The 23,677-nt window shown below is 40.9% G+C and overlaps 2 protein-coding genes and 1 long non-coding RNA gene across 3 annotated transcripts; 2 read left to right on the top strand and 1 right to left on the bottom strand.

The window, feature by feature from the left end:
• Positions 1-37: 37 nt before the first annotated feature.
• On the bottom strand, positions 38-13,509 carry ace (angiotensin I converting enzyme (peptidyl-dipeptidase A) 1). The gene is made up of 25 exons (XM_028430578.1): positions 12,815-13,509; positions 9,760-9,927; positions 9,581-9,668; positions 8,615-8,758; positions 8,316-8,507; positions 8,030-8,127; positions 7,778-7,947; positions 7,483-7,706; positions 7,255-7,399; positions 6,308-6,406; positions 5,682-5,804; positions 5,381-5,586; positions 5,107-5,243; positions 4,810-4,968; positions 4,558-4,645; positions 4,313-4,456; positions 3,877-4,068; positions 3,379-3,476; positions 2,965-3,137; positions 2,536-2,759; positions 2,300-2,444; positions 2,096-2,194; positions 1,726-1,848; positions 1,362-1,546; positions 38-586 (listed from the first exon to the last, which is right to left on the bottom strand). Exons 1-25 carry the CDS (start codon positions 13,046-13,048, stop codon positions 393-395), a joined length of 3,852 nt encoding a protein of 1,283 aa, XP_028286379.1. The 5' UTR covers positions 13,049-13,509; the 3' UTR covers positions 38-392.
• A 5,617-nt stretch (positions 13,510-19,126) lies between these two features.
• Positions 19,127-21,174, top strand: abi3b (ABI family, member 3b). Its single transcript, XM_028431403.1, has 5 exons — positions 19,127-19,359; positions 19,445-19,612; positions 19,827-20,006; positions 20,090-20,160; positions 20,283-21,174. The coding sequence occupies exons 1-5, from the start codon at positions 19,216-19,218 to the stop codon at positions 21,160-21,162; spliced, it is 1,443 nt and encodes a 480-aa protein (XP_028287204.1). The 5' UTR covers positions 19,127-19,215; the 3' UTR covers positions 21,163-21,174.
• A 769-nt stretch (positions 21,175-21,943) lies between these two features.
• Positions 21,944-22,780, top strand: LOC114452348 (uncharacterized). Its single transcript, XR_003672253.1, has 3 exons — positions 21,944-22,075; positions 22,151-22,394; positions 22,490-22,780. It is a non-coding gene; the product is annotated as an uncharacterized LOC114452348 (long non-coding RNA).
• The last annotated feature ends 897 nt before the right edge of the window (positions 22,781-23,677 follow it).

Genomic DNA, 23,677 nt, shown 5'->3' with positions numbered 1-23,677 from the left:
GGTCGGTTATATCATACACAAAGAGTGGAAAGGTAAATATTGTTATGTATTTATTGTAGAAATGCAAAAGAATTCAACAAAAAAGAAAAAAAAATCACATATTTAAAAATGTTTACACAATGAATGACTTTACAAACATTCATTTTAAAACATTTCCTCCCCTCCCTAAACATTCAAATATTTCAAATAAATTACAAAATCGTAATGTTCTTTTTGCATAGGCAAAAAATAATTTGTGTATACAATAAATATATATGACTAGATAGGGAGGCAGCATATTTTTTTTTCATATGTACTGCAGTACACAAAAACACTGGTGTTCACATGAGGTTGGTAATGTGCTAGCTACAGGAAGTAAGGCCTGACTTTAGCCCTTTGGCTGTCGCTGATGGCTAGTCTTTTTGCTTGAGCTCCATTGTAGAGTAGGACTTTTTAAGCTTTTTTGACTTTCTGTACTTGTAGGCCAGAAGGATGGTGGCTACTAAGAGGACCAGGCCAACCACCAACAAGATCCACTGGCCAGCTATGGCAGCTGAGCCATCCACGTTCATACCCAGGAAGTCCACTTTATTAGACATGGTCTCACCTGCAAAGCACACATAAAGACTGAATAAACCTGTGTTTTTTACTTAAACATTTATCACATTTAGACACGTGTCATCTAGACAGTGTGTTTAGATTAGTATTTTTGCCTACATTAGATATCAGCATAGCCATTTTTGTAATCACAAAATTTAGCTTAGGTCGGCCACTGGCATGACACGTTGTATGCAAAGGAGGACAAAGGATGCAGTGTAGCAGCCTAACTAAACAAATAGCAGCTCAGATAATACAAAATATTTGTGCAAGATATTCCTCTTCCTACCAACAGATGGCACACGTTGACACAAATACATTTCTGTAAACTGGTTTGATTGTTATTCTCAGATAGGTGGCGCATTCTGACAGAAAATATTCAAAGCTGCCTGAAATTGTACTCTGTACCGTTTCAGTACTTAATTATTTATGCTTGCATTGTCATTCTGTGTTCCTCTTGGTCCTATGATCCTTTTCTAGTGCTACATCCCGTGATTCTTTTTCTAATAATTTCATCAATCTAATCTGTATACATCCTTTCAGCAGGATCTCATCAGTAAAACAAGCGAAGCAGGGGATTGATTTCACTGTAAGCCGCCTCAGAGGGGGAAAAACAGAATTAATGCCTCAGTGTGAATACATTGCGCCTGCTCTTTCTGGGAAGGAGTTCAAAAGCATTTGGCTTCAACGATGGAAAACTTATTTAACAAATTTCCAACAAATGCATGCGTGTGTTTCTGTGGATGTATCAGAGTATGTGAATGCATGCAGTAAATTGGACCTACTTGAAGGATTCCAGTCGTAATCAGGCCATCCGCGAATATCATTGTTCTTGTTGTTCTCTGCCTCCAGCCATTCAATGAGGGGTTGGAAGTACTGCATGAGCGGCTGGGCACTCATTTTGGACTGGCCGGTTATCATGGCCATAGCCTCGGGCCAAGGCTTACTGAAGCCCAGCTTCATCACATCACTGCAAACAACAATGCAAGTCAAAGAGGATGAGGATCAGTAGAAAGATTATTACACACATACATATACATATATGCTGCACAAACATATTTATCAATTGTTAAATATTATAATAGGATATTGTCTGGTAATGTATAACTTGGTAATATATACTTGTATATTATGTATGTATATACTAACCCTAGCAATTTCCCGGCTTCTTGAGATTTGTAGATATCACAGGTATGTAGAGGCCCAACATGTTTGGCTGCATCACACAGAGCCTTGTGGAACTGAAACTGGATGATGAAGCTCACAAAATACCTGGTTGAAAATGATAAAACACATAATTAAAAAACAGAACCCGTAAAGCAAAAAGAAACAAACTAGCCAATGTTTTGGTTCCTCCTGCTTCTAATTGACATTGATTGTTTTGAGCCATGTGACTAAAAGCAGATGATGTTTCACAGCACATTTATCTTATCTGTCCATAGATGACTGTGGAGCAGCTATCAATGTATCTGTGCTCAGATGTCATGTATCTATCTTCTGCAGAATCAGTAAGATTTACCTGACGTAGGGCACGTTTGCAGGGATGTGGAACTTTGCACCAGGGTCAAAGTCATCCTCAGTGCGTGTTACAGGTGGACACAGTCCCTGGTACTTCATTCTGCAACACCAAGGTATGGTCTAGTAAGGACTTTAGTAGATAATTTGCTAATCCAGTCATTTATGAAATAATCCAACACTTTGATACACGGAATGCTAACTTTACCTGAGGTTCCACCATTCTTTATTGTACTCATTAGCTGAGATGCGTCCGTCAAATACCTTCCATCTCCACTGGTCCATCAGGTATCCAAAGGGCAGGAAAGCAATTTTGTCAAGTGCCATGCTCATCAAGAAGTTGATGTCACTCTCTGGATAAAGTATCAAAATGCCAAAATCATGAGCGCATGCTGTGTTTCAATGTGTGCAAACATTATGGTGGTAACTGTCCTTGTCACTCACCGTGGTTGTTCTCAACTTTGTCCAGGAGGCCGATGCTCTGCAGATGTTTGGGCGTGGACACAGACAGGGCCAGCACATCGCCAATGGCCTCATGGAAGCCAGGGTTAGCTCCATCACGGAAGGACACAGGCTGGTCTTTGTACTGCAGGAAGTACTGAACATGGCCCATCTCGTGATGTACCGTGATCAGGTCATCCATAGTCACAACAGTGCACTGTTTTATCCTGAAGACACAAACAAAGGAACACTTACAATGTTTTCTGCAGACAATCTTTTTAAGAAAATCTCCCTGCAATACACATCATAGAAATGATTCTCAACCTTACACTGCATGTTCTCCTGACTGGCTAAACATATCTAGCTTTGTGTGGGCTTGGCTTGGTTTGTCATTTGTTTTATCTCTCTTGAAAGAGGAAATGGTTCAATCACCTGAAATCTTTCCGGTTGTAGAAGTCCCATGCAGATGCGTGGCACACCACCTGGCGTCCATCTGATGGCTTTTCTAGCATGGATTTGTCCCAGAACTCTTGAGGCATTGGCAGCAGACCCAGAGAGGTAAAGAATCTGTCTGATTCCTCAAACATCCTGGTTGCGTTCCAGCCCTGAATGAGAAAAGAAGATGTGTATGTGTAAACACTGCTGCTGGCAATGACATGTTCAGCAGCTGCATTTAGAAAATAGATGACAGCATGTAAACAAATTATGGTTTAAAAAGAACATTTTTTGAATTATGTAAAGTGTGTATCAGTTATGGCTCTCAGCTGCTTTTACTCAGCATAATGAATTAGTCTGCTCCCAGAGGAAAACAATATTATGCAACAGTTGATTCATGCATTAATTCACCTGTGCCACCATAGCCGGTGTAGCATCAACCTGTGTGGCGTGTGGGTAGGGCATGGCCAAATCCATTATGCCAGACCATGTCTGCGCCCACATGTTGCCTGGAAGAACAGAAGACAGCATTCACATTTTATATATGAGTCTAAGAAGTTACAGGGAGAATCATTCTATGCTGTGCCAGTGTTGAACCAGGTGTGGGTCTGTGAATCAGTTCAATCCCCAACTGTGTGGAACTGTCACACACAATCTCACGGTTGATGCCTCTGAAAGCAAATTAAATCTTGCCTAAATCCAAATGCATCTGCAGCCAGCGACTGAATATCAATGGGGTATGCTCACACATAAAAGGAGTTTTGGCTATAGTGTTAGACTACCTCAGATTCCATACTGAAATACTGGCTTTTAACCTTGTCTATTAAATAGACATATAACCCCAGAGGGTAGTGTAATCTTGTAATACGTATTGTACTAATATAATCGCACATCAAATTTGTTACTTACCCAGCAAATGAGCAGGTATGGGTCCCTTTAGGCTGATATACTCAGGACCATACTTTTTGTACAAAGCCCGTCGAACATAGGCATGTACATTCTGATACAGCGGCTCAAGCTCCTTCCACAGAGTCTCCAGATCCTCCTCAAAGGTTGGTGTTTCATACAAGGATCGCCAGAAAGCTCCATTGTCAGAGTGACCTACAGACAGTACCAGGCAAAGATGCATTCATCAGTTAGGGAGCATTATCTTCAGGGCAAAGCTGTTTCTGAAGCAAACGTGGGTAAATGTTTCTCAGAGGCAAATTGGTACCCCTATGACCTGCAGTTACAGCCATGAATCTGGAAAATGCAACAATTCTAACCCAACTGTTTTGCCTTTTTCTAGCAAGACACTGTTGGAGACTCATTAGGTGGATGTAAAATTAATCTTTTACACTCATACCATTTAGCCTGGCAGCTTTGTTGGCCAGTTCAACATATCTCTTGTAATCCTGGCGAAGCACTTTGCCAGCAGAGTCTCTCCATCCTTTCCAAGCAAACAACAGTTCATCATAATCCCTGGACTCTGCCATGATCTTCTGGAGGTCTGAAACATACAAACCTCTTACGTCAGCACTTATTGTGAGTACTTATTGAGTATTTCTATCATGCACAGTTTGCTGCCTTTGCTTAGTTGGCATGTCTTACCTGGATCCAGTGGATGACACCTGCCATCCTCTCTGCAGACCTCAGCCACGCTGTACTTGGTCTCCATGTTGGACAGGAGATTGTTGTACTATAAAAACGATAGGGCAGCTTTATATCCTCCTCTGTGGTTGATAAACAAATATGCAAAACTTCTACAGCTGCTAAGTGAAGTCTGGATTCTTCTTTGGTACAGCAACTCTGCATAAATATGAATCTCTTGAATAAATATTTGTTAAACTATTTCCTTCACACCTCTTCCAGTTCTGCTGGAGGCAGAGCGGCCCTCTCAATATCACTGAGTTTTTTGATGATGCGTTTGACGGAGGCATCCTGGAAGTCAGCGGTGTCATACTGTCGGGCCCTCTGTCCATACTTCAGGGTGTGAGCCGACATCTCCAGGTTTTTCTCAAGCTTGGAACAAATAAAAGATACAGTCACAATCAGGGAAACAGACAGAAGCATGCATACATGGAGAGACTCCAATTATTTACGCATCATTCACATCAAATCATTATATTCATGACAGATGGGCTAGTCAGAGCTTCTCACCATGTTCTTCTTATTGGCTTCATTGATGTCAGTGTTGTACTTCCAGGAAGCCTCTGTGTATGCATTCCAGACCACCTCAGCTGTACTGTTGTATTCCTCCAAAAACTTCTTTGCATCAAGCTCATCTGTATTTTTGTCTGAGTAAACAGAGAGATGAAGGGTTGGTCATTTCAAAAGAACCATTAGACTTAACAGCTGGCATCCACTTTAAGCTGCTACAAGTGTTTCTTCACATTCTCAAATTTGAGATTGACTCTTTGGTGTGTTGTCTTACTAATATCCTCAGGATATCCCTCAGGGATGGGTGGGACCCAACCAAAGTCAGGCCATCCCAAAGTCTCATTCACATTTTGCTTTTCAAGCCACTTAATAATGGGGTCAAAGTATTTCATTAGTGAGTTGGCATTCATCTGATTGGTGCCTATGGCTTCCTGAAGCACATCAGGCCAAGCCTTGGAAGAGCCTGCCTGAAGGACCTTCCTGTAGGAGGAAAAGTCAAAAGTCAAAAGTCAATCAGTTTTTCCACAAGTAATGAATAATGTTCTGTGTAGTGAAAGTGCAAAAAATTCATTTACTTTAAAATGGCTCCCGCTTCTGCAGAGCGGTAGATATCGCATGTGTGCAAGGGCCCAGTGTGATTGGCTGCCTCACAGAGTTTTTCATGAAACTGGAACTGCAGGATGAAACTGACAAAATACCTACAGGCGAAAGAATTGCTGTATTATATCCTCTGCACAAAACATTGTAAATTTGTCTAATTGTCTATTAAAGATCACTTCAATACCCAAAAAAGTTCAGACATCAGTGATGTAAGCATTTGTTTCAGCATGCTCACGCAGGCTGAGCTTGCCTGCTAAAGCAGCAGTGTTTCTGATTTTCATCCGTCACCCCCCACCCCCATCTAAAAGAAACCAGCTGAAGCCAGAGGCAACAAGTTTCCTGCTATTGTAGGCTTACTGTATTGTTTTAAAACCACAATGCAATACAGCACACATTACCATAACTCCCAGCTCACCATGTATTCTGCATACATTTCAGACACACTGATTCTCATTTCGTTTTATGGACATTAAAACTTCTTTATGAATGAATACAGTGTTATTCAAGCAGCTAGGAAAACACTATCCTGAAAATATCATTAACTCAAGCTAATAGTCTGTCCCTTCTATTGCATAGTGTTGATGGTGGAACAGAATGCTACCTGATGTATGGTGTGTTTCCAGGTATGTGGTATTTTGCCCCAGGATCAAAGTGCTCTTCTGTGCGCCTGGTGGGTGGGCAGATGCCCTGATATTTTGTTCTGTGATAAAAAGAAATGAGACAGATGGAGTTAGAACACACTAGACATAAAATGATGTTATTAGTTTAATTTTAAGTCTCCATTGAGTGTGAGCTGGGCATGTGTGCCAGCAAGCACAGACACACTTCAGTTTGAATGGCAGCCAATGCTGCCAGTCGTCTACCGTTACTGCAGAGCTGCTCCACTTCATCTGTTGGTACTTGGATTAGCTTAAGCTCACCAGGTGCAAAGGGGGTATGAAATAATAATAATTTACATATGTGTTTCTGATCAATAGTGCATTGACTGAAATGTGGAAAGGGTGACTTTGTAATGAATCTACAGAGACTTAACCTATGAAGGTAGTGCACATGCTTAAGCACTTACAGAACGTGGTATTAAATGCTTTGCAATCTGCAATCTCACCACTAGATGGTAAAATCTTTCCTACTGGTCATTTAATGCTGTAGTTTATAATGTCTGTTATGGCCCAGCTCTGCTAGGGAAGGGGACGTAACAAACCAAATGAATTGATATGCAAGTCATTTAATTGACAGAATAAAGGGGTAACAATTAAATAAAAGAATCATAAAAAAAACAATTAACAAAGGGAAGGAGTAAGCTGTCAAACAAACAAGGCAGATCCAACAATTAACAAAACATTAGAGTGCACGGGCAACATGAGCTACAAAACCAAGCGCCTTTCAGACATTCAGACAAATTTCCCATTTCTGTCAATAAACTGTTAAAGGCTGTTAGCTAAACTTGCAATTTTACTTTGTATTAGCCTATATGTTGAGTAGATGAGAGTATTAATTTAGCTGTTTTCAGGCTTTGTGTTCTGCTACGTAACAAAGCTTGTGGCCTACCTGAGGTACCACCAGTCAGCATTATAGCGTTCTGGAGGAGTGCTTTCACTGAACACATCCCATCTCCAGAGATCTATGAGGTAGCCAAAGGGAAGGAAGGCTATCTTCTCCAAAGCCATCTTTAACAAGTAGTTGATGTCAGTTTCTGAGAAAACACAAAGAAACATTTAATCTTTAAAACATTTTATGGGTTTTGAGTATAACTTTTGTTTGTATTAGAGTCAGTACCATCATCAGTGGTCACTGAGTCCAGCAGATTAATGGTGTGTAGATGCTTGGGTGTGGAAACAGAAAGAGACAAAACATCGCCGATAGCCTCATGAAAACCAGGGTTGGCTCCACGGCGGAAGCCCACAGGCTGGTCCTTGTACTGCAGGTAATACTGGACATGCCCCATCTCATGGTGGACAGTGAAGAGCTGTTCCATTGTCACTGTGGTGCACTGCTTAATCCTATCAGGGATAAAAAATACATTAATTTTCTGGCCAACAACTTATTATCACACAAATGCCCCATAGTTTACCTGAAATCTTTGCGGTTGTAAAAGTCCCAGGCAGATGCGTGGCACACCACCTCTCGACCCTCTGGCTTAACCAGCATGGATCCATTCCAAAACTCATTGGGCATTTCTGCCAAACCCAGAGAGGTGAAGAACTCCTCTGCCACACGGAACATGTGTGTGGCATTATAGCCCTGTGGTAAACAACATTTCATTTATGGTGCCATCTGTCTGCTTTTGAGGTTCAGTTGTGTGATATCTTTCCCTCATACTCACTTGTCGGTCCATTTCAGCAGTCACATCTATGTTGGGTTTGTCAGGAAATGGGATCATCATACCATAAATGTTGTTCCAGGTCTGGGCCCACATATTTCCTGCAGAGAGGGTAAAAAAACACTCAAGCAGCCATTCTGACTACGCAATACTCCAGTTAGAGCCACCGTAGGAAATGCCTATAGGCAGCATGTGCATTTAAAGTACACAGATAAAAACAGGCTTGCTGTGGTGAGGCGTAATATTCTTGGCTATACATGTATTGTAAGCAATAATGTGTATTTGCTACCTAGCAGGTGGGCAGGGATCGGCCCTTTTAGGTTGATGTACTTGGGTCCATACTGGTTGTAAAGCTGACGACGCACAAAGGCATGCAGGTGCTGGTAGAGTGGTTCAATTGTCCTGTAGAGTTTGTCAATATCCTGCTGGAAGGTTTCTGACTCATACGATGAGCGCCAGTCAGCTCCCGTGTCGGTATATCCTAAACAGGACAACAAATGTTAATCAGCCATTTGGCTGATTGTACTTTTCACATAATGATTGTGTAGCATTATAATTCAAAGTCAAAGGTCAAGAGGAAGAACTTGCCATCAAGTCGAGAGGCTTTGTTGCTGAGCTCCACAAACCTTGGATAGAGCTTTTTGAGAGGTACGCCTGATGCGTTGTGCCAACCCTCCCAGGCGTACAGCAGTGTTTTGTAGCTTCTGGATTTGGCCATGATTTTAGTGAGATCTTCAAAATAAAGTAAAACTCAGTAAATGTCAGACACGAAGATATGAGAATACAGGGAGGAAAGTCTGTGGAGTTTTCCTAAAACAATCTGGATGTATTGGTGTTTAGATGACTTTATGCTCCTTCTCAGCAGGAAACGACACATTATCCAAAGTGTTAGCTTTGGGTTACGCCAATTCCATTGTCTCATGAGAACCACTTAAAACAACATTTTTTCCTCGAAATGCCAGAAATAGGAAATAAGGGTGAGGAAAAGGTGAGGACCACAGAGATTGCTGGAAGTTGGTTTGTTATTGTAAATGACTGTTGTTGTTGACACCAGCAAGTGGAAATTAGTGCCACGCACTTTAACTAACCCTTCTGGTTTCATTATGAAGACTGCGCCTTAAACACCACTAATGACTTTATTTATTTTTACGAGCAGTGATGTTTTGTGATTACTCTTGCTCTGCTGTTGTACTGTGTACACTTTAGGTAGTTGTTGCTGACAAATCACAAAGGAACATTGTTCACAATAGATGCCTGCCAGTGATGTTAAAAGTTTTGAACATGCTGTTGCTCTAGCTTTTTACTTAACAATCATGGACACATCCATAGCATTTCCTGTGGAGACCTCTCTAAAGTACTTTTGCCCATCCTGTTACTTTCAAGAGTCGATAAGATCTGAAGCACTTGTAAGTGTTTTTCCTTCTAGACTTCCTCTGCCTGCACATTGTTTCATATTCTTCAACAGGGCATGTTCCTGTTTCTTTCAGACATTTGCATCGAACAATTTTCTGCATCTTGACCCTAAACGCTGAGCATTTCTTCTTGTGTACTCACCTGGTTCAAGGCTCCAGCTAATGTTTGGCTGTGGGTGCACCTTAGCTGTTGAATAAATATTGTCCATGGTGCTGAGAATGGTGTTATACTATAGAGAAGAGAAAAAAAGTTTAGCAGTGACAAAAAACATGGTTCATCAAGGTACATTTTCCATTGCAAAATCTGCAACTGAAACAAACCTCTTCTCTTTCAGCCTGGGGAAGGTTGGCAGCACCCAGTAGCAAGATCTTCTTCATCAGTTTCTTGTCAGAGTCAGGGAGAGAATTGATAAGATCTGAAGTGAAGACCCTCTTGGCCTTAGACCCCCAGGCTTCAGAGAAGGCCTGCTCTTCAAGGGATGCATTTACCTAAAGGTAAGTGAACGACATTTTAGACCTTTTTCAATTATTACAATTATCTAAACACCTTAGTAGTCATTTTTTTCTTTATATCAAGTAAGCAAGGTCCACAAGGTTAAGATGATTCTTGTGCAGTAAATTATTTTTAAATTATGGTTGTTTGTCATGGGTAGGAAGTAGGCAGCAGTGACAGAACTGGGGCATGGTGGATATACCTTTGTTGAGCGAACATGAAGGAATGATGCTGGATGTAGAATGATCCAGTGCTGCTTGCACCTTACATTGCTAAGTAAATAAATCACATTAACTTGGATAAATTGAGTCTACACACTTTTAATAATGATCCCTAACACAATTATTCGATCAATGGTGTTGGCTTTTCTCTATTGTCAAGAGGGACATTGTTGCTCATCCTGCCAATTCTCACTTCAACATCTTTACCTTCTGCTCCAACACCCTCAGCAGGTTGTTTTCTCTGTGTCACGCTGAAATATCTTGATAATTATCAGATGGATTCCCATGCAATTTGACGCATCAGAATCCATTGATTCTGGGTCACATTTTTTTTCCATTACTTTTTATCCCCCATCACGTTCTATATTGTTATTCAGCTCTAATAACTACAACACTTTATCTGTGTCACCTCATGGGATCTCTAAAGCATTGTATCTCTCTGTTGAGCAAGGACAGAACAACAAATTAGTCCTCGCTCAAGGATAATATTTGTAAAAAAAAATGAAAAAAATAATTGCTTTTCTCCCCTCTTGTACACATCTATGGGCACACTGAATCTCAATAGATCTTTTATGGCTTTCTGGAAGGTCACAGACATACAGTAGGCGTCCTCAGTATATAATGATAGTGTTGGAAGAATGAAAGAGTCAAGGCTGCTGTGGAACATTGGATATTACGTGCTGAACATTGATTTGCTCCCGTTTGAAATTGCAAACTGTGTTGTGACAGCACTGTGGATGCACGCCTCTGACATTCTGTGTTATTATAGGAGTGTCTGTTTCTTTGCTGTGTGTGACATTTAAAAAATGCAAAATAAGCCTTATTTTAGCATTTAGCATTTAGTTACTGGAAAATTACGAAACATCTTCTATCCCTCATTGACGTAATTGTTTATTGCTCACTGACCAGCAGTTGCTCAACACACACCCTGATGAAAACTGACAGAACAGTAGCTTCTTTCCCATGTTTTCATTGAAGCCTTTCTTATCTGTCCTTCTCCCAGCCTTCACTAAAATAACAGGCTGCATGCAGGAAAAAAAAAATAGTGACAGTGAGTTGAAGTATTAACTCTGACCTTTGAGCACTTTCTCTCAATCTCTGTCTTTTTTTCTCAGGCAGTTTTTTCCAGTCTGCCTAAACACATTCATCCACATGGATCATCACATTTTCAACACACTTAAGATAAGGGTCTTTTTGCAACATATTCATGGTAACTTTTTAAATATAGCTTGTGTATACAGAGGTTAATTGGCATAAAATCCAGTAATTTTGTATTTTAATTGAATCAGCATCATTGCATGACAACATTTGTTTAGATGTAATAAAAAAAAACATAACGTGAAATTAAAGTTTAAGGTGAGATTGTGCAACATGAAGGTGCTTCATTAATCATTTATATCTGATTTCATTGCAGTTTATTAAGTCTGTTTGATCAGCTGCATGTTTAATAAGAATCTAATTTGTTGGAGAATATAAGGAGAACGTGGGCTTTGCTTTGTCAGAAGGAGCAGTCAAATCCTTCTGCCTGTTCTGGCCATTTAAAAAAAATAATAATATAAATGTAATGGTCTTACAGCTGAGCTTAAGGAGTATGCCAGCATTTCTCTGTCAAGCTGAATTGCCTTGTTTTGCCCCCTGCCTGCCAGATCAGATGGAGTTCTGTGCTTTGATTTACTTTGATCACCAACTTTCAACTGTCCTGAAAAAAAAACACATGGAAACTACAAGCCTGCTCGTCTTTCACCTTACATCCCAGGAACATTCTGTGGAGCACAACACATTCTGCAGCCTGACCCTTGTTGAGCACAGGGCACATCTACACCTGTTCAGTGTGTGAGGAGTCCAGTGTTCAAAGCCTGGACAGTGTACTGAAATCCTGTTGTGACAGCTGTTCAAGCACACAGATGCAAAAAAAACTGAGTAAGTGTGCTTGTGTCTGGCTAAAGTTGTGTTACACACACATACACACTCACACACACACATAGAACTGTGTGTTTTATGCCTGAAGAGTAGTGTAACACTTTCACACCTCTGCAGTTTCATAGGTTCCTGCAGTCTCCTGCAGCAGGTGTCCTCTCTCACGTGTCTTTTCCACAAATGTATCTCAGGCATGTGGAGATGCAACATAAAACCATTCCAATCTGTTCAAATGTCTCACAGCTTGCCTGCAAAAAAATCCCATCTTGAAATTACTGCAAAAATTGCCACAGTGTGACCATTAGTGTGTGTGAAACTGCTTTCTGTAGTGGCTGCTTCCATCATGAGGAGTTGTTTTGAGCAGGAAACATCATAAAACACACAGTTAAACAAATAGAGCCAAAGTAATGCCCCCTACAAATGTATTCAGGATTTGTCGACGCTCACACCGCAGGCATTCAGATCTGATTTATATTTCCAGTAACACACAAGCAGAGTTGGCTGCACTAGGAGGAAACTGACCATGTAATTCTGGAGAGAGATGAATAGTGGTAATCTCCAAGTCAAGCAGAGCTAAGCTCCACAGAAACCCTTGACCATGCATGCATTTGTGGCGACAAGATGCCAGTACTGGCAAGAACTGACCTAAACTGGACAATTTAACACCAGCATAGATACCAGCAAGATAGAAATTTCCAAATATCCAAGTCACCCTCTATACTCAAGACTGCAGGAGCTGTCCTACCTGAAGCTTGGAGTTGTGGTCCGTTATGTTGGTGTTGTAGTTCCAGCTGGCAGAGACGCTGTAGAAAAGCACCTCCTCAGCGGTGCTGTTATAGTCACGGAGGAAGTTTAGTGCACTATCGACAGTGTTTGTATATTCCCCTGGCAGCCAGCTTTCTGGCAGAGCTTCAGAGAGCCCTAAGACCGGCAGCAGCAGCACTGCAGACCACAGAAACCTGTCCACACCAGTACCCATGGCTTCCACCAAAGGATGAGTGGAAAAAAACTGTATGTAGTTGCGTAGAAATGTGAGCTAAAAATACACTTGTTTCCAATGAAGTGAGAGTACACCTTCCCCCTGAAGCCGTTGTCTCATCCACTCCTTCACTGCTCCCTCCTTAGCCTCCCAGCCTGGCTGCTGGTGAAATGCACAGAAGCCAAAGCGAGCTTCTTTTTAAGTGCCAGTTTAACCCAGCCCACACTTCTATGCTGCCTTCCCTCTCACCACTTTACAGCTCTGGACACATTTACCCACCAATTCCTTTCCTCAGTGCTATCTCTTCTCCCTCCCCTCTTTTACTGTTCAACAGCCTACCAGGATTTAAATGACTCTTTGATTATAACCAAGTTTTCATAACTGCAGAAGATGAGAGATAAAATGTGACACACCCGTGCAAGTGTGTGCATAATCTGCCTGCCTGCCTGTAGAGTGGTGGCTCCTCAATGACCAACAGCGGAGTGTCTGGGAGGGACTCCACATACTTACATCCTTGCAGTTCCCTCCTTCAGATTAGTGACAACAGAGGGAGGGTTATAAAGACTGGGGAAATGAAAGAGAGAGGGGATAGGGGAATGAAACTGGGGGGTGGGGTGTGTGTGACATGAAAAGCCTGGGAGATTAAAAAAAAAAAAAAAGGTAAGATAGTGTAGAGGCACAAAATGGACAGGGGGCCCTGTTACCATACCTTGAATCGTGTCTTTATACCTAACCTGGGCTTTCTTGTGCTAATCAGACAAAAGATTTCCTCACAGCACTTAACTGATTCCCACACTAAATAAACAATCAGTGATCAAAAGTAATTCAATTCAGCTTTATTTAAAATGTATATTTATCTTTAGGCGCCTACCCAAACCCAAAACCTGAACCCCCAAGCAAGCAGACAGTGGTGAGGAAAAAGTCTCTTTTAACAGAAAGCTAAAATAACCCATTACAATAAAGAAGCTGACAGGAAACATGTGGTAGAATATAGCATGCAATACATGTCCCTGTAATTATGCTAACAGGTCCATGTGTTATGTCCATGTGCATATTTTTTCAGGCAAGCAAATTAAGAAAAGACTATGCAAATATTTACAACAGGATGTAATATGGAATTTATTGCACCTACATGAGGACATTAAAACAGTGTAGTATTGTGTATTTAAACATTCTTGTCTGACAAGTTTGTGTTTGCACCACACCTTTCTTTTTAAATTAAATATTCAGTTCGCCAGTCTGTGTGCTCTTCTGTGCTGCTCTTTGTTTGCTGATAGCAGCAACTTTCAATAAAGACATAAACAGCTTGTAAATGTTCCTTGTAGAAAAGTTGTCTTTGATTGCTTTGGTATCAAGCAGATGTCTCTCTGCAGAGCTGCAAGGCTACATGCACACATGTGACCTGCTTTAATGCACCTGCAGGTGTATCCACTGCAACAAACGAAATGTTGCTCTTGATAACTTAACTGAAGTTCTGTCACATTTACTCTGTATTCACTTATGAAGCCATGCGTCATAAAGCAGCTTCTGGTGCTACCATTCAGATGATGATTCACCTGATTACATTTTAAACAACAACAAAAACATTTTAAACAACAATTACAAGACCAAATTCATATGACACTGTTTCACAAATTTTATCCTTCCAGTTGTTAAAGAACAGGGATGAACAAAGTTGAAACTGGTGACTAATAAGTAACTGTGCCTGCTGACACTGTTGACTCAGATGGGAATTAAAGCCAGGGCTGGTTGATGATGAGTGGCAGCTAGTCACCTGACTTCTGCACACCTGTTAATGAAACACAAAAGAGCAGGATGGGGTGGAGAGCATAGGCAGAAGTACATATTCTGATGTGTATTTGAGTTTGAAATGTGTATTTCAGTTTTAAACAACTGAATGAGGCCACAACACATGAACATTTTCTTATTTTATATTCAACTCAAAATGTTTTGTAAATGTAATGTACTTTTGGTTATGTTGCCGATCATATTTCAGATTTATTTTAGCTAATCAGACACCTTATATCCATGCCTGGTGACTTCACTAAATGGCAATCATACACAGATTCATATGAGCCAGTCATAAATCAAGGTCTATGTTGATTTATATGACTGCAGTAAATTAATACATACGGCTTTATCATCACCAATTTATTTTTATTGGGCTCTAAATGGAAACGTGACACAAAGCAGAATGCCTTTTAAAGTGGATCATATTGCATTGCTGCTGATAAAATTATCCCTCTGGAACAGATAAAGATGTGATTTTAATAGTGCTGACATTTTACATTTCAGGTAAATGAACTCCAGAATGACTAGTGTAACTTATGCAAGGCTGCTCTTATTAAGAAGTGCAATAAGTGAGTTAACACTAGAATAGGGTCTGTCAGTTGATTGAATGTGATCAGACGTGAGATTCAATCAGGTTAGCTGAGTGGGGTTTGTCAGGTAAGGGAGGAAGGAGTCATTAGCTTTGGGTCACACTGAGTTCAGCTGGATTGCCAGATTACCGCCTCACTGCAGATGATCCTCTGTTCAGCGAGCTCTGCATCAGTCACACATCAATCTTGCCGAAAAAGAGATATCTCATAGTGCTTGTACTTGCTGATTGTAAGACATGTCTAACATGTGAACCACATGAAAGGGACTGGCTAATTATTGACAGCAAACATTATCACAGGCTGATGGTGTATGATGAACTGACAGCAGATAAGGGTGTAAATTATAATCTACCTTTTGCCTCTGGCTAGTGTAAAGAAAGATATGCATAAATCCTTTCATACTTGTACCACATGCTCTGTACAGAGCCTTCAGAAGCATAGCGACTGAAATAGGGTTGAAAAAAGGGCAGCAGGTGCCTGAAGACTAATAGGAATTGGGTTCACAGTTGTGTGTATCCAGAGACAATAAAACTGCCCACAAAGAGAGTTAACCACTGCCTTGTTTTGGTGTGTGTGCATGTACACTTGTGCTTCCTGTCAGTGCAGTTTTCCTGCGGTCTCCGGTACAATAATTGAATTTGGCTTTTTTTTTAATGGAAGTCTGTGAAGTGTGGAGAGGCTGTGACAGCCCAGAACATCCAATCTTCACAGACAGGCATATGTTGCACACACTGTTGGACATGTATGCTGCAGGGCTCTGTATGTGGGTGTCTGTGTGTGTGTGAGCAGGTACTACAAGTTCTTCAGCAGAACTAAAATTCAATTTCATCACATTCTTGAACTTAAACTCCAGTCAGTGTTATTTCTATGGTGTGTTTGTGTGACAAGGGATATGATTCATATAGGTTTAAATACATACATGTATTTATAGTTTTTAATAATGGCTTAGACATCAACGTGGGGGTGTTTTTGAAATGGAAAGCATGCAGTCATACCTTCATGTAAATATGCTTAATTTTCTAAAGTAAATTCAATCCCTGTTCAACTAATTCATGCGAGCAATGTTTCCATGGTGATTATTAGACAGTGGTGGTGACATGCCAGCACATCTACTAGCATGGAGCCAAAAAAGGAAATGAGATGAAGACTGCTGGCAGGCAAATACGAATGTAAACAATGTAGGATTTCAAATGTTTATAAAATTAAGTCCTTGTGCTTTTGGTTAAAAAAATACTAGCTTTTGCTTTTTCTTCTTCTTCTTTTTTTACCACATAAAGCATCTTTAAGTTCTTCTGTTCCACATATCTACCTGCACAGGTTTTTTGTTGACATGTAGTAGTAGAAGAAACCATGTGTCTCAGTCTACATTATTCTCATTGCAGCACAACACAACATGACCTTTAGAAGTCTAAATTTGGAAAAATGACTGTGCAGTGACTATTTTAGACTTTGTGATTTCTATGTTAGGACATGCAACAAAACTAGTTTCCACACCCTCAAATGAATTGTGATTTTATGTGTTGAAACCAGCAATCTCATCTCACACTTGGACTGTTGGGCTGTGTAAACAAGATCATAAAACAGCACTGTTCTGATACGCATGTCGAGTTTGTATTCCTTCAGATAAACTTATCAGATGATCCTGAAAAAAACATAAATATCTATAAATATAATATATAAATATAATTATAAGTTAAATATAAATATAAGTTATTCACTGGACACTTTTACAAATGAGCTACCAGGGGATAAATAAGTGAAGGAGAGCATCAGTTTGAGTGTGGAATAATGACTTGTAAAAACACCATGGTTGGTAGAAAATGACATCATGTCTGAGGCCAGTGAGAGGGCTAAAAGGTAAGTGCAGTGCTTGCCATTCCCACACACTATATGGTATCATTAAGCCATGTGTTGTTGTCTGAGTGCAGTGCGTTGCATGATGCTAGTCTCTTTGTGAGTATGTATTACCAGCTGCATTAAACCGCGCAGAACAACAGAAGCAAAGGAGAAAATTGCGACTACTTGTCATTGCCAGAGACAGAAACTTTATTGCAGGAACACAGAAGATCCAATAATAAAGATATCCAAGTGTACTGCAGTAACCAAGCAATACATCATATTCATAAATAAAACAATGACATGGCAACATTATTAATTACTTATTTTTATGTAATATGAGATTGTGCTGAACACGGGGAAAAGGAGTGTACCATAAAGAAATAAAGTCATGTCTTAGGTCATGATGATTCTGTAATGTGTGCTATCTCTACACTGATAACAGCCCACACAAAATCATTGCAACACTTGGGTTGCAATTTTCTCATCATGCTTTGAATGCTGTTAACTACAAGATTCGGTTGGGTTTTTATGTCCTGTAACCTTCAAAGGATATCAAGTCCCTAAATCTGTGTTCCTCAAGGTTCAATATTATGTCTTTTACTCACATGAGGGGGTTAGAGTCCATCAGTAAAAAGTGAAGGGATACACTGTACTACAGCAATGTTTAACAACTACTGTGAGTTAAAGTGGAAGCAGGTCACTGTCAGGGACAAGCTTGGAAACTGTGATGAGCTAAGCTACTATTAAAATAAAGCTACACAAAAGCTGGAGGTGCTGTCTGCCAACACAGCAAGGCAGGCGACTGCCTGGGGCCCCGGGCCAGTCTGAGTCTACTGAGGGCCAACAAACTTTGAACTACAGCAGTGGCTCTGTACAGAATGTGCAATGCCAGTAGAAGACCTTCCTGTGTGGGGGCCCTGCTGGACTCTATTCACTCATGCTGTTGTTAATGTTGTGCATTTCTAATGAAAATAAGAGCCGAAGAAAATGAAGAACATTTTTGTTGGTATCAGATTGCTTACATCATTATGGTGATGGATTAGTTATAGGCCCCAACAGACTCTAGAGGAGCCTCTGCCCCTTAGAAATACAGAAACCTTAGTAGCAAGCTGAGCTACAAACAAAGCTCAGTATAAGTCATCTTTTTTTTATTTATTTTCATTTTATGGTAATCAATATCTGTGGACATCTAAACCAACATGATAAACTGCCCAACATGAAATGAATGAGTGTCCATGTGCACACATTTGTTATTGTGGATTTCTGCTTCATGTCATCTCTCTATTATTTTAGATCCGGTAAAACCTCACTAATATAACTGGAGTTAAGGTAGGAGGCTCCAAAGTCTGCAGATCATCATGCACTATGCGCCTCACGGTGAACTCTCTCACACTCTCTCTCTCTGTCGCCCTCTGTCTGTGAGGGATGTTGTGGAATGCAGGTTATTTACACAGGATATTTCAAACAATACAATGTATTTATATTTTGTAATTGTCTAACAAATGCTACACAACATCAGTCTGTTCACATCTGTTGGCTGAATTAACAGGCGAGCAACAGGAGCCTGGCCATCATTATGACTCTCTTAGATCAGACTGCCCTCTAGTGGATTTTGTGAGTAGTACAAGTCAGGCTTCACGGTACGCAGAGTTTTGATATCACATAATGTATTTTAAAATACAGATAATTTAATATTTTAATCAGCAAGGATGTTTATATTGAGAAGAACAAGTGATGTCCAGTGTTGCTCAGACTCGGTGTGGAGGTCTACCTGTGCAGTCCTGCCCTGAGACCAGCTGCTCTGAAATCTGTAGCCTGCGGTATCTTCCGCATTTCAGAAAACCGCAGCACACCTCCCTGCTCCGCCTGACTCCTGCCAAAAACTTCCATCCTCAAGCCGACAGCGACAAGTTAGTAGTGTTTAAAAGGATTTGTAAAGCAGATCCAATGGAGGAAATGTCGCAGCAGAAGAACTATTCACAAGTTATTACTCAGATATTACAAGACGCGCCGGCTGCCAGGAAGGGTCTCCTTGATAACCAAAGCAACTTCGTGCGAGTGGCGGATTACTGCGAAAACAAATATGTTCAGGTGAGTAGCGCTCATTAAAAGCTTAAATGCTGCATAATATTTTTGATCTTTGTTTTTAGTTTGATTAATTGAACAACCTCCACAGGCAGATGATCCAACAAAAGCTGTTGAAGAGGCCAAAGCTTTGGTGACACAGGCTCTTGCCAGTGTCACCTATCAGATCAACAGCCTGGCCAGAACCCTGCTGAGACTGCTGGACTCACAAGCCATGCAGATCAAAGATATGGAGTCTTCTGTCAGCCTGCTGTCACTGGTGAGGAGGATTATATATATATATGTATATGCTGTAGTCTTTAAATCACTGAGTCTAATACTAGATACTAGAATATGCATAGAATATGCATTTTTCCACCTGATTGAGTGAGTCTGCAGTCAGCGCTTTATTTTACCATTATCAGCTGAGCATGACCACAGCCCACATCATTATAACATGTTAATTGTAGCCTGCACTCTATACTCTGGTCCAGGCTGAAGCCATCCACCATGAGAGGGTGGCCAGGAAAGAGATTGGTGCTTTTACCACTCCAAAAAACCGGCCTCGCTCCAAGCTTCTGACCCCTCCAACTTCAGGCAAGGAGCCAGAGGAAGGGTACTGCAGAGTGTCTATATCGTACTCCATCTTGGACTCCATTGGACACTGTTTTCAGGTATAACAGTCCACTCACCTCTCTCTGTGGTCTGGTCTGGCAGTGTCATTGTGGAAATGTAATTTCTCACTTATGTTCTTTAGGTGACTGAGCAGCAGCCCACAAAGAAAGCCGACGCCACAGACAGCACACCGAGCACTGCTAACATCTCTGTGTATGTCAACTTTTGTGTTGGTAGCACTGCCACACTTTAGGCTAAGCTAAGCTAAGCTAAGCTATCAAGCCGCTAACACCAGTGACATAAATGTATGTTCTCTCTCTCTGCCTTGCATTTAGATCCAGTCTTGGCATTGCTGTTGCTCCACCCTCAGTCCCCACCCTGCAAACCAACCCCAGCAGCACCAGCAACCTGCCTCCACCTCCTCCTCCTGCAAATGTGGACCCCAACCTGCAACTTCCACCACCTTCTGCTTTCTCATTGGACACTAGTTTCACCTTGCCCTCACCTTCAGGTCTCTCTCCACTGCCACCAGCTTTCAGTCCATCAACCAACACCTACCCATCTCTCCCTCCTCCTCCTGCTCCTGCTGCATTTGGGGGTTCCCCTCTACCTCCTCCTCCTCCTCTTCTAGGAGCTGGTCCTCCTCCCCCACCAACACCAATGTCAGGAGCTGCACTCCCTCCACCTCCTCCTCCTCCCTTTGCTGGTGGTTCTCCTTTTCCTCCTCCACCACCACTGTCAGGAGCTGCACTCCCTCCACCTCCTCCTCCTCCCTTTGCTGGTGGTTCTCCTTTTCCTCCACCAACACCAATGTCAGGAGCTGCACTCCCTCCACCTCCTCCTCCTCCTCCCTTTGCTAGTGGTTCTCCTTTTCCTCCACCAACACCAATGCCAGGAGCTGCACTCCCTCCACCTCCTCCTCCCTTTGCTGGTGGTTCTCCTTTTCCTCCTCCACCACCACTGTCAGGAGCGGCACTCCCTCCACCTCCTCCTCCTCCCTTTGCTGGTGGTTCTCCTTTTCCTCCACCAACACCAATGTCAGGAGCTGCACTCCCTCCACCTCCTCCCCTGGCTGGTCGTTCCCCTTTTCCTCCTCCACCATCAGTGTCAGGAGGTGCACCCCCTCCTCCACCCCGCTCTAACAGTGGTACCTCTGGCACCCTACCACCACCTCCACCTCCTCCTCCTCCCCCTCCTCCCCCTAACTTTCGGTGACTTATCAGTGATCAGGCATGTTGTGTTTTGAGTACAATGAAACATATACTCAGGTCATTTATGTTTAAATAAAAACTTGAACAGTGTGTGTCGTGGTTTAAACTTGAGTGTTTTCAGAGCTTGATATTGTTTGTTAGGCAGAAAATGCTCTCTTCAAAGTAAAACCTGTTGGTGCTGAAGGAATTCTTCCAGCATGTTTCAACAACACCTGCATTCCTTTAAAAACAAGCTGGAACAGGTACTCCTGTGTTTTGTCATCCTTTTTCCTTTCCTGTGATTGCACTTCTTTATTAGGCCTTCGTCATCAAAGATAAGTTGCTCGGGTCACAGGCTGCAACCTCTGTGGGCTCTGCTTCTTTAAACAGGTCAGTTAGGCTGTAAAGTGTCTGGGACAAGTTAACACTACACATGGCTGGTAGATGAAGGTAAGCTCACTTTGCAGAGTGGAAGTGAATAAATTATTCAAGAGACGCTCATCGAGCCTGTGTTGTTTGTTTTATTTTGTTTACGCAGACATAAAGAAGAAGGAGCAGTCAGATTATATAGGGCCTTTTATCTTATAGTGTTTCGTTGCTTACTTTCACTTCGATCGATTGAACTTCTAATAATGTTTGAGGCAATGTGTAGTAAATTCCAGGTTTGTAGCTTTGTGTGAATCTTCTGTGATAAAGCTTTCCCACAAACAGTAGTTATATTTGCCTTAAAGACGTTCTGTTTACGTGGGAGTGATTTGTGGAGATAAAGAGCTACCTTTGAACCATGCACGGGTAAATGTATTGCAAAACTCAACACTAAATTGCATGGCAAACAGAGTCACACACACACACGGGTTGTAACATGTGTCTTCTGTTTCTGAATTTCACTCAGGAGTGAAACTAAAAACTACCATGGTCATTTACTATCCTACAGTCGAGTAAGTGTTCCCTCTTTTATTTTTTATTTGCTGCATATGTATCATTAACCTGTACTTCTACTTACTACTGTACAGGATTCCTTTGTTGTGTTTTGGTGTCGTTCTGTGGATATTTTGTTGCCATTTTGCAAAAAAGCACAGAGGAGAGGACGCCTGGCTGTCCGGTCGCAGCGACACTCCGTCTGTATACATTATCCCCATATATGAAGAGGAGCAGGAAGACGAAGAGGATGAGGAAGCACTGGGCATAAATGAAACATATTACAGACAGCCTCCTGCATATGTGTCAAGAAACATTGATCCACCTCCTCCATACATGGTACAGCACTGTCTTTTATGAATTTGTAATTCATGTTGTGTGTCTTTAAAGGAAATATTAATGATTTGATGTCATAATCATCTTCTTTTTTGTAGCCACCATCTGACCCACTACCTTCATACTCAGACCTTCCAGCTTACCTAGAGTGACCATGATCACCTTCATCTTCCTCTTCCTCATGTGTGAACTGTGTTTTTATTACAGGACAGATTTAAGGGATCAAATACAGGGTACTGTAAATATTTCACATTGTGGATGTAAATGCTTTTATTTGACATGTGATGCAGTGCCATTAAAATGCATCTATATTCAAACAAATGTGTTTTGATGTTTATAAAATAAAAAATGTTGATATTTTAAAAATAAAATAATTTATTTGTAATCTATGTTTGTCAATGTTTGTTTTGTGAAATGTAGAATGTCCCCATTGTGGGACAAATAAAGGGTTTCTTAATGGAAGCAAAAAATTGAAAATGTAGAATATCTGAATTTCAAAAGTATTCTGGCAGTTTGAGATTGCACATTTTGATTTGCTATATTTATTTATTTAGCATTATTACCTATCAGCCTGTACTTTAATAATCCACAAAGAAGAAAACAAAACAAAAACATTTATATATTTAAAAAATGTAAATTTTTTTACAACTTCACAAATGTGGTTAGATTCATCATTGGTTTTAATTATTACTGAGATGTATCTTAACTGAATTCCACTTATAACAAAGAATCTTAAAGATGTCTTTTGTACAGCTTGTTCACTTCTACCTACCCCTTGAAAATAACAAGAACATGTACTGTACTGTATGTATTGCAGTGTGCAAATCATATTTATAGAGTTTTCATCCAGAAATTGCTAAAAGGGAAAAGAAGAGACACGGAGGAGGAGGACAAATCGAAGCACAAAGGGAATGGAAGAAAAAGAAATAGATTTATGGGTGATTTGTGTCCTGTGCCTTTAAGTGACATTGTGATGCTGTAAAAGCTCCTTACACTGTGCACTTCCCTAAGTGACACAATATCTTTTGATAGCGACCCACAGGTCAGGACGGGTCCTGTATATGTTTGGATTTTCTTAAGTAAGGTAAGACTGATCACACAATGATAGAATAATCACAATAAATCATAGCGCATTTTTAACAGATCAACGTGGTGTATATATGTTCAAATTATGTGGATTCACTTTCCCTCTACAGTTGTAATGACCAACAGATTTATAGGATGAAGGTTCAGTGCAAGCTCTTAAAATGATAAAGTCAGATGGTTCTTCATGCTGCTAACAAACT

Source organism: Parambassis ranga, chromosome 19 (assembly GCF_900634625.1).
Source record: "Parambassis ranga chromosome 19, fParRan2.1, whole genome shotgun sequence".
Classification (NCBI taxonomy): Eukaryota; Metazoa; Chordata; class Actinopteri; family Ambassidae; genus Parambassis; species Parambassis ranga.
Note: the sequence above shows the minus strand (reverse complement) of the source record. Positions and strands in the feature narration are given on the sequence as shown.